The 17,092-nt window shown below is 35.1% G+C and overlaps 2 protein-coding genes and 2 pseudogenes across 2 annotated transcripts; 1 reads left to right on the top strand and 3 right to left on the bottom strand.

Moving 5' to 3' along the window:
• Nucleotides 1-6: 6 nt before the first annotated feature.
• Nucleotides 7-2,003, bottom strand: LOC114726244 (cytochrome P450 71D8-like; annotated as a pseudogene).
• Nucleotides 2,004-8,380: 6,377 nt separating this feature from the next.
• Nucleotides 8,381-12,138, bottom strand: LOC114726243 (probable galacturonosyltransferase-like 1; annotated as a pseudogene).
• A 269-nt stretch (nucleotides 12,139-12,407) lies between these two features.
• LOC114726218 (cytochrome P450 71D8-like) lies at nucleotides 12,408-14,798 on the bottom strand. Its single transcript, XM_028912795.1, has 3 exons — nucleotides 14,223-14,798; nucleotides 13,490-13,927; nucleotides 12,408-13,210 (listed from the first exon to the last, which is right to left on the bottom strand). The coding sequence occupies exons 1-3, from the start codon at nucleotides 14,688-14,690 to the stop codon at nucleotides 12,578-12,580; spliced, it is 1,539 nt and encodes a 512-aa protein (XP_028768628.1). The 5' UTR covers nucleotides 14,691-14,798; the 3' UTR covers nucleotides 12,408-12,577.
• Nucleotides 14,799-15,781: 983 nt separating this feature from the next.
• On the top strand, nucleotides 15,782-16,402 carry LOC114726242 (uncharacterized). The gene has a single exon (XM_028912822.1). The coding sequence runs from the start codon at nucleotides 15,782-15,784 to the stop codon at nucleotides 16,400-16,402; it is 621 nt and encodes a 206-aa protein (XP_028768655.1).
• Nucleotides 16,403-17,092: the final 690 nt, after the last annotated feature.

Here is a 17,092-nt window from a genome sequence, read left to right as displayed (position 1 = left end):
GAACTGTCAAGAAAAGAAGCAATTTTTGTATGGCGTGGGAACCAAACACAAATTGCTCTTCCTTCTAGCTGTAATACTAAGGGTTTCTGTCATGTCTAAATCTTTTGGTTTCATTCCATTGGGGAGTTCCCAGTCAAAGTGGTACCGTAAGCTAGCCAGAGTAAGCTCAATACTTGCCAAACCAAATAAAATTCCTGGACACATTCTCCTTCCAGCTCCAAAAGGGATGAACTCAAAGTTTGTTCCTTTGAAGTCAATATCAGACTTTCCTGGTTGGAACCTCTCTGGTATGAAACTCTCAGCATCGTACCAGTAATTCGGATCTCTTCCGAGTGCCCATGCGTTTATTATAACTTGAGTTTTGATGGGTATTTCATATCCCTTAATCTCACAAGTTTCTCTGCATTCTCTTGGGAGCAATGGCGGAACTGGTGGGTGTAACCTCAATGTTTCTTTTACTATTGATTTTAAGTAACTAAGTTGTGTCACTTCACTATTATAATCAATTATTACTTTCTTTTCTTTAAAAGCATTTCGAACCTCATCTTGTGCCTTATCCATCACTCTTGGATTTCTCATCATTTCTGACATAGCCCATTCTAGTACTGATGCTGCAGTATCGGTACCACCACCAAACATATCCTACAATTATGATAAGCACAAATTGATGATCATTAACGTCATCAAACCCACATGTTATGTGACAATAACTTAGGACATAGCCTATGATATATAAACCAACATATAGGTAATAAGTAGAGCTAACCCATATAACAGCTTTAACGTTATTGGTTGTGACTGGGACATCGAACCTTTGATCACCTTGCTGGATCGGCAAAAGAACTCGAGCAAGATTTTCTTCTGCCAAATCACTACCGTCGCGTCCTTCTGCTTTCTTAAGCTTCTTTAGATTCTCCAGGAGAATATCTTCTAAAACCTTGTCTACTTTCTTATGAATCTTCCACAGCCTTGATTCCATTCCAGTCATGAGACGGATAAGTTTATTTGAAGGAAAAAAATCAGCAAAGTAAAACCCACCCAGCTGTTTCCATACTTCATGGAGCAACTTCACGAGCTCTGCACCATCTTTACGCTTGTCGCCAATCGCTACCCTCATAACTATAGAACTAATCAAAGAGTAAATCTTGCTCGTGAGATCTAATACCGAACCTACTGATGATTGAACTGACCCTATGAGGCTAGATACCTGGTAAAGTAAGAAGGAAGACGATGAAGAAACATTGAAATATGATCAAAATTTAAGCAACCCTCTAGTCACATAAGAATTTTTAAGTAGAAATTGTAATCTGGTTAAGGATCCATTTTGACATGTTTTAGCTTTTCAAAAGCTGTCGTTGAAAACAAAAATGTGTATACTACTTTGGCTTAGATCATGACCATTTCACCTAGGGCACTTTAGACAGTAGGAATAATAATAGACCGGTCTAGAATATAATGACAAACATGTGAGTTTGTTAGCAATAGTTCATGTGTTTTAATGCGAAGCCAAGTATAAAAAATACTTCAAATCAGATCAGAATCTCATCTTGTCGTATATGGGAGAATGATTGAACCTTCTTGGCACTTAAGAGTTTCAGAGTACATATTTTCCTCATCTGTCTCCAATAATCGCCGCACGGAGCAAAAGCAATATCAGCTGATCCATAAGAAAAAAATCTTCGAGTAAAAGTGCATGGCCTCTGCACAAAGGCAAGATCATGGGTCTTCATAATCTGTTTGGCCATGTCAGGGGATGATACTATCACTGTAGAAACCTCACCAAGTTGAAGGTGCATGAGAGGTCCATGTTTGAGGGATAGTTCATGAAGGGCATGGTGTGGAAGTGAAGAGCTTGCTGCTGCTAACTGATGAAGGTTTCCCAATACAGGAAGCTTCCATGGCCCTGGGATTTGGATCTTAGCTTTGGTTTTTGGCTTTGCGAGCTGAACTAAAAACAAAAAGAGGAAGGCAATAAGAAGCAAGAAAGAAAATTGGCATTCCATAAGAATTGATTAGCTTCAAGTGTGAACTTGAAGTTGATACATGTTCAAACCGTATATCCACATGTGCGTGGCGGCTCCAAAATCATTTTAATAACATAAATGGAAGGATGACAATAGTTGGATAAAAATATCCAAAACAAGATAATTATTACTACATCCAGTCCTTAATATAAAAACTAATTGAGAGATTGGATTTGGTTTTGAATATAAGACTTCAATAATTTATTTCTTTTTTTCAAAATATCCCCATTAATTATAAAAGTTCCCACTAAGTGATAATTCCAATCATTTAATGTGTATATTGAAAAGAATCCTTTAGAGAGACTAACATACATTTGTGACAAATAACTATTTAATTAATTTTCTTAATATCTCTAAATTTATCAAGCTTTTATGTCAAGCACAAGCAGTAACTAGATATTTTCATCTTCTTAGGTCGTCGGTATAATAAAAAGACTTGTAGATTGAAGCGAACTGTTCATCTTAATTATATAGGGCTGGCAAATTGTCAAGATGGTGTGTGACATTTTATCCGTAGTACCCCACTAAGATTCCTGCCACTAAATAAGGGTACAGCCCACATCATATACAGTACAAACAGTAAATAAATGAATGAAAAAAACAAGATCGCATAATAACTCAAATGCATTAACAGAAGAAACATCAATTGGTGGGGGGAAAAGAGGGTTGTCGATCGCGAATCTTATTTTGTTCCTTCTTAGAATAATTTTCCCGTGCACCCCAATAGTTTTGGTTCTTTTTATGTACAACTATGACTTACGTCTCCGCTAAATCAAGGATAAAATTATATCCGATCCACTTATATGTATAATATATATTGATTAATATACATGGACACCTGTTTTTGATGACAAAGGCACTTACCTACCGGTTGAAAATAAGATTTTGCCAGACTAGATTAGCTTAAGCCTCCTATGCAGTGTCCCACATTGTGAAAATTAATAAAGAAATAAAAGAAGAAAAGGGCCAAAAGAAAAGGAGCCCAAGTATCTGAAATCAAAATGCTATATTTATTAGCGTGGTTTCCCATGATTATAAGAGATATATACGGATTCTCCCTATAGAAGAAGTATACAGAGGAAAGGGACTAGGGAGAGGTAAGTTTATATATTTTGTGTACGTATTATAAACTTCCTTAGGAACTAAAATGAAGATTAACAATATATTTTGTGGGAATCAAACAATGTGTTGTAGTGATAATTTTTTAGGTTATTAGTATCATCTTTTCTTCGTGACTTAGGTTTGCTCTCATTTTAGTTTGGAACCTTCAAGTTTCAAACCATTAATTTTGATCCATTAATGGACAAAATGATTCGCATATTTATTGAATTATAGCAACTAATATTTTAAATGAAAAAAAAACTTGAGGAACCAAAATTTATAATTTAAAACTTAAGAAACAAAAAACAAAATAAGGAATGGATCAAAAATTATATTAACCTTAATTTTTATATAAACTTGAACGAGTTTCTCAAGCGCAGACCATCAATCTTACAAGTTCCCTTTTGTAGACGTAATGGAAGCATTAACACTTAAAACTTCGATGCGCTTTCCTTACTAGAGATTTACTTTTAAACAAATAAAACACGTTTTTATTCAAGCATAGGCATTTTCCTGGCAATATATATCATCACCAGTGGATTGATACATGATGCAGTCATAAACTTGTTTGTATACAGTTTATTTTTACTGAAGAATATGAAGCAGATTTTCTACCTATACAATATAAATGTGAACCTCATCTTTCTTTTTCTTCCCTACTCTCTTATTCATTCACGATCTGCATGTATGATTATTCTTATTCTTAGAACCTGATAATAAATCATATATTTTTCTTAATTGTTTGCATTAGTCAAAGAACTGTAAGACAGATTCAAAAAATTATATATATAAATGTATACAATCCAGATGATAAAAAAATGAATCCTCTTATAAAAATACAGTGAAAGACTTTAGGTTTAGAATTACCTTTTGTTATAGCTATTGTTTAACCAATCTAGGATCTGAGATAGGAGATGAGAACTGCAAAACAGAATTGGAGTCAGAAGAAAATAATTATTCAAGTCTCTTTTGACTGGTAGAAAGGCACAGTGATGGCAACTAGGATCAGTAGTCACCAATTAGGGAATCTCAAGGAACAGATAGGGTTTTTCTCTCTTTGAATGTATCGCTCAAAAATTTTCAGTGGTCCAAACCTAAAATGTAAATTGTTACCATTAGAGTAGATACAATATTGACTAAAAATAATAACCCTATTGGGCTTGGGCCTTATCTGACCACATGCCACACTCAGGACCTTTTATTAATTCCTAATTAAATACCCAAATAGTTTATAATAATAATAATAATAATAATAATAATAATAATAATAATAATAATAATAATAATAATAATAATAATAATAATAATAATAATAATAAAATCTCACATTCTCCTACTTGGCCTGTGTATTGTATGTCAATTGCCTTATCCCAGATAATCTAAGGCTATACTGCAAGAATCATGGTGACAAGCAACACCCTTACTTAATAAGTATAGCTTCATGAGTAAACTCAATGTTTATTCAGTTCCTCTCTTATGCTTATCAATCTCAAAACATAAATGTATATACAATTACAATTAGAGATGACAAGCTATAAACTAATTTTATTGTCATACCTTAGCTAATCAAACGAAGGATGAAATCCCATGTGATGCACATGTAAAACAAATTCATTCGGTTTTAATTCTTTAGTCAAAGGATCAGCTAGCATATTCTTTGTATCAATATGTTCAACCGAAACTTGGCCATCCATACCTTTTTCTCTCAAGCATAAGAACTTCAGTTTGATGAATTTACTTTGACTTTTATTCCTTTTGTTGTTGGATATGGCCATGGCAACTATGTTATCACAGTACATTTTAATCAGCCTAGAGATTGATTCCACAATCTTAAGCCCAGCAATGAATTCTTGATCCAGATTTCTTGTGAGCTTGCCTCAAAACATGTAATGTACTCAATGTCACCAGTGGAAGTAGCTGTTAGTGTTTGTTATGCACTTTTCCATGAAATAGCTCCTTCTGCTAACAGGAAGATGTAACCAGTTACGGACTTGTTTGTGTCCATGTATCCTCTTAGACCAGAGTCTGAGTAACCAATCACTTTTAGATTCTCTGTCTTTTATATGTAAGCATATAGCGTTTAGTACCTTGTAGATATCTAAACACTTTCTTTGTAGCTATCTAATGCGCCTCACCAGGATTACTTTGGTACCTTCCCAGTATGCCCATATCAAAAGCTATATCAGGTCTAGTGCAGACCTGTGCATACATTAAGCTTTCTACTACTGAGGCATATAGGACCTTTTCTATTTCCCTTTTCTTAAGCTCGGTTTTGGGACACTAATCTAGATTGAACTTACCCCTTTTTTCTAGAGGAGCCAGGTTAGTGGACTAATTCTTCATCTTGAATTGTTCAAGAACTTTGTTTATATATAGGCTTCTCAAGATAGGCTTAGAAGGCCTTGGGTCTTATCCCTATAGATCTTAATGCCAATGACATAAGATGCCTCACCTATATCTTTCATATTAAAATTCTTAAATAAGAATTGTTTTACCTCGTGCAATAGTCCTAGATCATTGGTTGCAAGCAATATGTTATCGACATATAAAATCAGAAATATGATTTTTCTCCCACTAGCCTTGTGGTATATACACTCATCCATGATGTTCTCATCGAAACCAAATGAGGTGATCATTTCATAGCACTTCAAATACCACAGTTGTGAAGCTTGATTTAGACCATAGATCGATTTCTTTAACTTGCACACCATATGTTATTTGTCTTTTTTAACAAATTCCTCAGGTTGCTTCATGTATACTTCTTCCTCAAGATGACCATTGAGAAAGGCAGTCTTAACATCCATTTGGTGTAACTCCAAGTCAAAATGTGCAACCAATGCTATGACGACGTGGAATGAATCTTTCTTTGATACAGGAGAAAAGGTTTCTCTATAGTCGATTCCTTCCACTTATATGAAACACTTAGCAACCAACCTTACTTTGTAGCGATCAATGTTACCTTGTGAGTGTCTTTTGGTTTTGTAAACCCACTTATAGCCAATGGCTTTAGATCCGTTAGGTAACTCTACAAGCTCCCATACATGGTTGTTTGCCATTAAGTTCATTTATTCAACTATGACATCATGCCACAATTTGGAGTTTTCATTTTGCATAGCCTAAGTAAATGTCAAGGGATTATTTTCAATACTAACATCACAGTCAATTTTCACAGAATACACAACCTAGTCACTAGGTAATGCTGGTCTTCTTTGTCTAGTTGACCTTCTTAATTCAACTTCTTGAGTTGGTTCAAATTGCTCATTAGTAACATTCCCTGTCATGTTTTGAGGTGCTTCAATTTGCATCACAGGTTGATCAACTTCACTACAAAAAAACATGGTTTTAGCGACGGAATTTAGCGACGGATTAGCGACAGAACAGATTAGAGACGGAATTTTTTCCGTCGCTAATTCCTCTGTCGCTAATTGATTAGCGACGGAATTTTGACGAATTAGCGACGGATTTTCCGTCGCTAATTACCGACGGAATTTTTCTGTCACTAATCCGTCGCTAACTCGATTTTTTAAAAAATAAAATAAAATGTCACGTGGCACCTCTACCAATTGCCACGTCATCACTGAGACCACCTCCACGTGTCGCTGCCACCTCACATTTACTGCCACGTGTGCACCACGTGTCAAACCTATGCCTGCCACGTGTGCGCCATGTGTCACCACCATATAATTCCCTTCTCAAAGTGACTTCTCCATGGCTTGAACCCAGGACCTCCTCCGTGCGCATGTATGGCTTTACCAGTTGAGTTGCAATGAACCTGTTGACTTATTATGTAAAATTAAATATATATTATATTATTTTACACAAACAATTATATATACATATATATTATTAAAAACTAAAAATATACTATATAATAATTTTAATAATAACTATTTTAATGAAAAAATAATTTTTAAATATTTGTTTTACTATTTTTATAATTTTTTATTTTTTAAAAATATTTTTAATATAATTTTAATTTCTAACGACACTAATTTTGAATTTTACATCATAAATAATTTTTAAATTTATTTTTTAATTAGCATTGATAAGATATACAATTTAATTATATATATATATTATATTACATTATATTATATATGTATATGTGGTTTATATATTTGAAGAAAATCATTTACAATTAGTCAAAAAATCTTGTTATTCAAAAAATTTAAAAAATAACTACTATAATAAAATCTAATAAATTTTTTTATATAAAAAATTAAATGATTTAAATAGATTATGATAAACGGTATTTTCCTACTTGTATATATATCCTATATAATTTATTTTCTTAAACTTTGCGACGGAAACAAATTCCGTCGCTAATTTCTGACGGAATTGCGACGGAATTTCCGTCGCTAATGTTTTTGACGGATTAGCGATGGAATTGTCTGACAGAAAAAGATTCCATCGCTAATTCCATCGCTAAATACGGATTAGCGACGGACAGAAATTCCGTCGCTAATCTGTCAAAAAAATTAGCAACGGAATTTCCATCGCAAATTCCGTCGCTAATTTACGACGGAATTTGTTTCCATCGCAAATTCCATCACTAATTCGCTGTTTTTTTGTAGTGCTTGCACATGTTTCTGATGTCCAGTATTGTCAACTTGAGTTGTGGGATCTACACTGTGATCTATGACAGCTCTAACTGGATAAGAGTCATTAACCATTGAATTTCCATCACCATTTGTGTTAATGGCTTCTTCTACGTGATCAAATTGATCACTCCCATTAAACACATTATTCTCAAGAAACTTAGCATTCCTGGATTCTACAAAACGTTTTGAAGGAGGAGGACAATAAAACTTATAACCTTTAGACTTTTCTGCATAGCCTATTAATAACTCTCTATTTTTAATATATTGAAAGAATATTTTGAGTGATTTTTAGAGATTTATCAATAGGATTTTGGGTGATTTCAAAGATTTTTAAAAAGAAATTAGTTGTGAGCATAATTTGGGGATTATCTTATAAATATCTTAGTTTGAAATAAATTAAAATAATTAATATTAGGTTTAAGATTTAGTTAATTTTATCTTATCTTATTTCAATTTCGTATAGTTTATTTCTTTTCCTTTTATTTGATTTGTTTTTAGCTTTTCCTTTTTATTTGTTTTATTTTATTTTTCTCGCTTCTATCAGCTTGTCGCACCGTTTGGACATGAAGGGGAGGAGGGTTCTGATTTGAAGGAGAGGCCGTCGAAAAATGAAAGGGGGATCACTGTTCATCATCATCTGAGAGCTGGAAGGAGCTAAACGCAGGGGAGGAGACCGAAGGCAGCGAACTGGTTCTGGGTCTTCTTCCTCTGAAGGTGGCCGACGGGTTCTACAGGAGGAGAAGGCCGCACTGTTTTGGTAGCTAGTTCTGGACATTGGATGAGTTTAACAGACTGAGCCAGTGAACCAAGACCGACAGCAAGCAAGCTGATGTTCTTCCCTTCCTTCTCAAAGAGAGCTCGACGGAGTAGCTGAAGAGGAGCAGAACAGAGGTGGTTTCTAGTGAGGGAAAGGAGCTACTGTTGCGGGAGGCTTGGGTTCTTATTCAATTTACCATCATTCCACTTTCATCATTCCATTATTCAGATTTCTCATTCCACTGTTAACATTCTGTTTCCATTCCATTATGTCATTTTGTTTCAGAATTACTGTTGCTAAATTGGAATTGCCTAAGGTCATGTGTAGCTAATTTTGTTTTGCAACCTAGAGTACTATGAAGTTGTTTATGATTTAGAGATTATTCCCACTGTTTAGTTATACTTATTTTTAATTCAGTTTATTTAATCTTGCTTTTAATTATAACTTGCTTAGTGTTTGGCCACCATTGAGTTTGTTTTGGGAATTTAGGATTGAACTTGACAAAGGGAATCTTAAATAGACCATGGGATTAAGTAATGTGGAATTGGATTTAATCTAATTTGCACCTAGGATAGACATATACCTAGAGGCTCCACATAATTAAATTATAGTGAAATTGGATTAAATTGCACCTTATATAATTATGTGAGAGATTACATAATTAACTAAGGTAGAGTTATAAGTGGACCGACAGACACTTTTAACTATTAAGACTCTAGATTAACAAATTGAGTTTAAGCATGATTAATTTAGTGGGGATAAAATCTAAAGAGCGAACAGTGGATTAGTAACTCTAGGTTGTTCTTTTTGTCTTTTGGAATTTGTTAATTGGTAACTCTCGCTTTGTTTCATTTTAATTTTATTTGACTTAATCCCAATTCAATCTTGATTTTCTCAACATAAACAAAAAGAGGATTTTTATTGCTGAATCACTGTTAACTGAGTACTATGTGAGATCGACCTTGATTTGCCACTATCTATTTTTGTGACTCGTATAATTGTGGTGCGTCTTAATATTTGGGAGCATGAGCTATAAAGTAAGCTCTTATAATCCTAGGGTCTAATTTCTTTTCTTGTAGATTATACACTCTTCTGCAGGACAACGCCTTAATTCCAAATGATTTAAACTGGGTTTCCAACCTTGACAAATCTCAAAGGGAGTTTTAGACATTGCATTTACTAGAACCCTATTTAATATGTAGATGGCTGTCTTGATTGCTTCTTTTCATAGTAAAATTGGAAGTTTAGAGCTACTCATCATGCTCTTAACCATGTCCAATAAGGTCCTATTTCTTCTTTCAACTACACCATTCATATTTGGTGAGCCAGGCATGGTATATTGAGTAACTATACCCTACTCTCAAAGAAAGTCTGCAAGTGGACCAAGTGCTTGTCTTTCATTTGTGTACCTATCATAATACTCACCACTTCTATTAGATCTCACAATTTTAATCATTTTTCTAATATGTTTTTCTACTTCTGCTCTGTATTCCTTAAAGGCATCTAGTACCTCACTTTTATTATAAAGCAAGTAGACATACATATATCGTGAGTAATGGGGTGACTTATATTAAAGACAAAAATAAATATCTCTACTGTATAAATAAAACCACAAAGCCATAGGAATAGCACTCAGTTAGGAGCCTAGGATGAATCACGTAATTAATTACGTTTTTTTACCAATTAATTATGCTTTTTTGTAAACAAAATTAATGATGATCAATGTTTTTTCATTTTTATTTTTGACCATCTTCCACCTCTCATTTAGTAGGTGATGAATTATGAAAGATGATTATTATTATTACTTTTCTTTCTGCTTTGGTTGAACTTTGTATTGCTCAGCTTCCTGAATGAAGTTTAAATTTTATTTGAAAAAACAACGAATGATTTGCACGCCATATTTTTTTAGTCACTTTAAAATCTCAATCCCAATATTTCGTTTGAAATATAAGTAATCTTTTATAAGAAGACAACCATACATTAAAATTTTTTTTGGCCAACAAGTTTGTTATGTTTAACTGTTGATAATAACATCCTTAATTCTGGATACGCCCAAAGGTTCAATAGGTGAAAATTCCTTACTCAGCACAACACAGTCAACAAAAACTAAATAAGGTAAAATCACATTTCTATAGTTCTATGTATAACACAGAAAAGATTTTTTTTAATTTTATTTATAAGTCAGATCATTAAATTTTTAATATAAATATACTATTTTACCTTTTATTTATTATTGTAGTGTAAATTGTAATTTTTTTAAAGAGTGTATATATTAAAATAGAGATAAAATTAGAAAGCCATTTAATTTTAAAGCAGAGTTAATTAGATTTAATATTTTTTTTCCAGGTTAAGATGTACCCAGCACCCTGATCTACTTTTTCAAGTATACCCAGTGTCTTAAATTACTGTTTTAAAATAATTAAAACGGTGTATCCATATTCAAACTAACAAAAACGTTTGTTTGACCGTTAACCCATGCTCAAAATTGATCCACCAGAGTGATTGTTTCCTGTGAAGTGACGTGAACATCAGCAAGAACGGCAGCAGTGATCCCAGCTCGTAGATCCGCATTCTCTTCTGCAGCTCCATCCACTCGTCAATCCTCCTCATGTAGTTCCCCTCCTGCCATTGCTCCAGATCAATTATCACGTTTGTGTTGAAATAACAAGCATTTCGACCCGCAAACATGAGCGATAGAGACGGGTTTGACCAGAACGACGGCGTGAGGTAGTAGGCGAAATTGGCCTTGCAGTATTCCGGCGCGGTGAGGACCAAATCAGAGCTGAGCGGCGAGCTTGAAATCAGTCTACCTATATTCCATAATTCCGACGCGACGACATATACGCAGACAGTTGTCTCTTTGGATCAATTGAAATCCTGACCATTCTTTGAATGATAAAGCAGCAAGAAATCTCCCAGTTCAATGACCATTTGGGCCCCACATAGACCCAACTTCAACTCAGTTCCGGTAGGGTCAGGATTCACCAAGTCAGAGTCTAGGAAGACGACTTTGTGGACAAATGTCGGGAGGAGGTCGGCGAGGTAATTGTGGGCATAGATGAGAGGGCAGTCCAAAGCGGAGCATATGGAGGAGGAGATGAGGCCGAAGAGAGTGTGGTTGAGGATGGAGGAGGAGGAAGGCTTGGAGGCAGCGGAGATGAAATGGAAGATGATGTTGGCAGGATAGGAGGAGTGTTGCAGTCTGGAGAAGATGGTGGCCATGGAACCTCAAAGATAGGGGAGGTCCAGGGTCATCGCGAAGTAGACAGCGGCGTTGTCGTCGTCGTTGGAGACGGGGCAGGTGGGAGAGTTGTAGAAGCAAGGGGCCTGTTTGAAGCGAAGAGTGGTGGTGGTAACAGTGGAATGGAAGAAGAGGAGGAGGAGGAGGAGGAGGAGGAGAGAGATGAGAAGAGGATATAAGGAAGGAGGAAAAAGACATGATGGGGCTAAGAATGGAGGGGTGGAGGAGGAAGAGGAAGGGATTGAGAATGAAGAGAGAGAGAGGTCAACTTTGAGCTTAATAGTCAAATTAAACGTTTCTGTTAGTTTTGGATATGAATGCACCGTTTTAATTATTTTCAGATAGTGGGTGCACTAAAAATTACTTTAGGATATTAGGTGCACCAGGAAAAATACTTCGGAGTGTTGACCGCATCTTAATTTTTTTTTTTTTAATTTCTGATGAAACATATCAAAAGTGACTAATAAATACAAACAGAAAGATATGCAAATTTTCAATTTCCCTATCAAAACAATTTGAATATGCGGTTTTGTACGAGAGTGAAAAATCAAACCCCACTTTGAAAAGAACAAAGTGTTGTCTAGATCCAATGCACGAAGAGAACAAAATTTCAAACGATGCTATGGAATTTCAAAATGCATCCACCAACAAGAACTGCACATTCAAAACAAACAACACACAAATACAACAATCATATGTGATATTTTATCACACAGCAATTTACAGAAATCACAGTTGTCTTAATAAAGCCTTAAATTATAGTCAAATAACAAAAGTTCGAAAATACATCATGAAATTTAATTGTACATGTAAATAAACAGATAGATAGAAACGTAAGGTGGGTACACTTCAGTCAAGAAGAGTAGCAATTTTTGTATGGTGTGGGAATCAAACACAGATTGCTCTTCCTTCTAGCTGCAAGACCAACGGTTTCCGTCATGTCTAAATCTTTTGGTTCCATTCCATTTGGGAGTTCCCAATCAAAGTGGTACAGCAAGCTAGCTAGAGGAAGCTCAATACTTGCCAAACCAAATAAAATTCCTGGACACATTCTCCTTCCTGCTCCAAAAGGGATGAACTCAAAGTTTGTTCCTTTGAAGTCAATATCAGACTTGCCTGCTTGGAACCTCTCTGGTATGAAACTCTCAGCATCATACCAGTAATTCGGATCTCTTCCGAGTGCCCATGCATTTATTATAACCTGAGTTTGGATGGGTATTTCATATCCCTTAATCTCACAAGTTTCTCTGCATTCTCTTGGGAGCAACAATGGAACTGGCGGGTGTAACCTCAATGTTTCTTTTATTACTGATTTTAAGTAACTCAGTTGTGACATTTCACTATTATCATCAATTACTTTCTTTCCCTTAAAAGCATTTCTAACCTCATTTTGTGCCTTTTCCATCACTCTTGGATTTCTCATCATTTCTGACATAGCCCACTCTAATAGTGACGCTGAAGTATCGGTTCCACCACTAAACATATCCTACAATAATGATAAGCACAAAGTGATGATCATTAGCGTTATCAAACCCATATGTAAAGAAAAAAGAACTTGAGACTCCAATAAATACAGGAGTGAAGAAAAGGGTAAGATATTTAGGCATAAAAGATAAGTTTTAAACATAGTTTTTGGTCTTCTAGTTAGTATATATGTATTAGCTTTTTTTTTTTGCCTAAAAATCACACAAACATGATTTCTTTCAATCTAGGATATATCCTAATGTTATATATATAAACCAACATATAGGTAAGAAGTGCTAACCCATATAACAGCCTTAACGTTTGTGGTTGTAAGTGGGACATCAAGGCTTTCACTTCTCTGGATCCCCAAAAGAACTTGAAGCAGATTTTCTTCTGCCAAATTACAATCATCGCCTCCTTCTGATTTCATAAGCTTCCTTAGATTCTCCTGGAGAATATCTTCTAAAATCTTGTCTACTTTCTCATGAATCTTCCCCAACCTTGCTTCCGTTCCAGTCATGAGGCGGATAAGCTTATTTGAAGGAAACAAATCAGCAAAGTGAAACTCACCCAAGTGTTTCGATACGGCATGGAGCAACTGAACGAGTTCTACACCATCTTTAGGATTGTCGCCAATCACTACCCTCAAAACTATAGAACTAGTCAAATAGTAAATCTTGCTCGTGAGATCGAATACCGAACCTATTGACGATTGAACTGACTCCATGAGCTTAGATACCTGATGAAGTAACAAGGAAGACGATGATTAAAATTTATTATCAACATTACAGAAAAGCATATCCCTCTGGTGATCATACAAGAATATTCAAGTAGGAATGGTAATCTTGTTAAGGATTCATTTTGAAATGTTTTAGCTTTTCAAAGATCATCAGGACCATTTCACCTAAAGTACTTTAGACAGTAGGAAAAATAATAGATCGGTCTAGAATGACAAACATGGGAGTTTATTAGCCATAGTTGATTTTTTTCATGCGATGCCAAAGTATTCAAAGTGCTTCATATCAAATCAATACCTCATCTTGTCGTACATGGGAGAATGACTGAACCTTCTGGGAACTTAAGAGCTTTAGAGTAGATATTTTCCTCATCTGTCTCCAATAATTGCCGTACGGAGCAAAAGCAATATCTGCTGATCCATAAGAAACAATCTTAGCACTAGAAGTACATGGCCTCTGCGCGAAGGCAAGATCATGGGTCTTCATGATCTCTTTGGCCATGTCAGGGGATGATATTATCACTGTAGAAAGTTCACCCAGTTGAAGGTGCATGAGAGGTCCGTGTTTCAGGGATAGTTCATGAAGAGCATGGTGTTGAAGTGACGAGCTTGCTGCTGCTAACTGATGAAGGTTTCCCAACACAGGAAGCTTCCATGGCCCTGGGATTTGGATCTTAGCTCTATTTTTTGGCTTTGCGAGCCGAAGTAACAACAACAAGAGTAAAGGAATAAGAAAAAGCAAGGAAGCTGGTGATTGGCATTCCATAATGAATTCAAAAAATGTTAACTTGTATAAATTGATACGTGTTCAAACCATATTTCTGTGTGTGGCAGCACCAAAACGTCTTGTGTGACTTAAATGGAAAGAGCGTTGAAGCTTATATAAGGAAGGTGCTCAAAATTGGGTCGATAAATGAACACCTCTCACACAGTGATTTATGGGTCAATAGCTCAAATTACGTTAAAATAATATTTAAATGAAAAAAGACATTAATCCATATATTCATATATAAATCATATATAATTTAACAAAATAAATTTATTAAAGCACAAATTTGATGGAATTTTTTTTAAAAAAAATTTAAAACCCAAAAAACGATGTTGTTTTAGAGTCAATAAAGGACGAAAAAATATATAGAATTCATTAATTCAACTTGATTAACTCATTCAAAACCCTTGGTCAGATCAACTTAACCAAGGGACTGGTTCCCCTATTCGGTGCCCTAAGTCGTTGACCTGGTTGACTTGGATTAAATTTTAACACAATACTACCTCTTGTTCTTAATATAAGATCCTGTTTGATTTTTATTTTAGTTCTAAATATAAGACCACAATCCACTTTGTCTATCATATTTATATATATTTTTTCAAAGTAGCCCTTCTAATAATAATAGTTTTAGTCAATACCTTTGATTAGTAAGAATATTTTAAGAAACACAACACCTATTTAGAAAAAATAACCGACTTACTTAATCTCCTCAAATTAGTCAACTGGCTCTTGTAATTAGGACCAGAGGTAGTATATAAAATATAAGTGCGGATCACAATGGCGCGTGGATAAAAATATCCGACGAAACAGGATAACCATTAACGAGATATTTTGATCCTCTAGGCTCTTGCAATTGGGCTAGAACCGCTTGGTTTGGGAGCGTCTTGGGTCTTATTATCACCCCTCTGAATATACAAAGCATTTCCTTTTGGCTTGAGCACTTCCTGCTAAAAAGTGACGCTGACTTTGACTATGGGAAAGCTTACATTGCATCTATGCTCTGGTCTATTTGGATCTTGCGGAATAAATATATTTTCGACCAGATTATCCCGAGGCCTGAGGATGCAATTGAGATGACTAAACGGACCATGATGGAGTATTGGGATGCAAATTCTCTTTTCACTACAGCACCTAGCAATGTGGAATCTAAAACTTATTTCAAGTGGAGGAAACCACAGGAAAATTCCTTCAAGATTAACTGTGACGGTGCTTTCTGCAAATCTAGTGGTAAAGCTGGTATTGGATTGATTTGTAGAAATTCTGAGGGATTATTTTCAAAAGGATGGGCTGAAAAGGTAAATGTTACCTCTGCTTTTCATGCTGAAATCCTTGCTGTCCATAAAGCGGTTGTCCTAGCCGAGCACTGGCAATGTTTTCCAGTTGTCATTGAGATGGATTGTAAAGTACTCTTTGATGCGTTAATTCAAAAATCTTTTCGATGCTGCCCATGGCTTCTGCATGGTTTACTTGCTGAAATCTTTGAATTGGTGAATGATCGAAGCTCCTATTCCTTTTCTCTCATTCCTCGTGAGGGAAATGATGCTGCCGATCTGTTGGCTGCCTTAGCTTCAAGGGAGTTGGGACCTAACGGTCTGATTATGGAATCTCCACCTCCTCTAGCTACTATCGTCCTTCGTGAAGCCACCTTTGTTGAAGATTGCAGTTTTGACCAGCATATTTCTGAGGCTGATAGGGAAGGTGTCGGCTAATTCCGTCACCTTTTGCTTTTTGTGGGCCTGTGTTGCTGCCCTTTGATCTCTGCTGTTTTGTATAAACTCTTGTTTCAGTCTCTTTAGTAATCTAATTATGCTTTCCTGGTCAAAAAAAATAATTAAAATGGACTTTTGGACTGAAGCGACCCGTTCATTTTATGGTCTTAATTATTGAGGGTCTAATTAATGGGGCCCACAAATCGTCAAAATGCTGACCGACATTTTATCTGCAAATGCCCCACTAAGGCTGCTACCACGAAATGGTGCGCATTTGGATTTGGGACTCCACAAAAGTCAACACAGCTACGCGCCAAAGAAATATTTCTCTCCTTCTATTTATAAAAGAGAGAGAGGAAAATTTTTTTTGGGTAGATAGAGAAATTTTTTTTTATATAAATATACAATTTTACTTTTTATTTATTATTGTGTTAATTTTGTTCTTACAAGATATAATGTATATTAAATAAAATAAAATAAAAAAGTATTGAATTTTAATTTAGAGTTAATAAAATTTAAGATTTTTTTTTAGTTTGTACTACCTCCGATCCTAATTATAAGAGCTAATTAACTAATTTGAGGGGATTAAGAAAAAAGTTAAGTTAGTTATTTGTAATAAATAAGTATTGTTTTCCCTAAAATGTCCTTATTAATCAAATGTATTGGTTAGAACTATTATTGTTAGAAGGA

Source organism: Neltuma alba, unplaced genomic scaffold (assembly GCF_004799145.2).
Source record: "Neltuma alba isolate B1F8T4 unplaced genomic scaffold, ASM479914v2 tig00012348_pilon, whole genome shotgun sequence".
Classification (NCBI taxonomy): Eukaryota; Viridiplantae; Streptophyta; class Magnoliopsida; order Fabales; family Fabaceae; genus Neltuma; species Neltuma alba.
The sequence above is the reverse complement of the archived record's forward strand: the minus strand, read 5'-3'. Positions and strand labels throughout refer to the sequence as shown.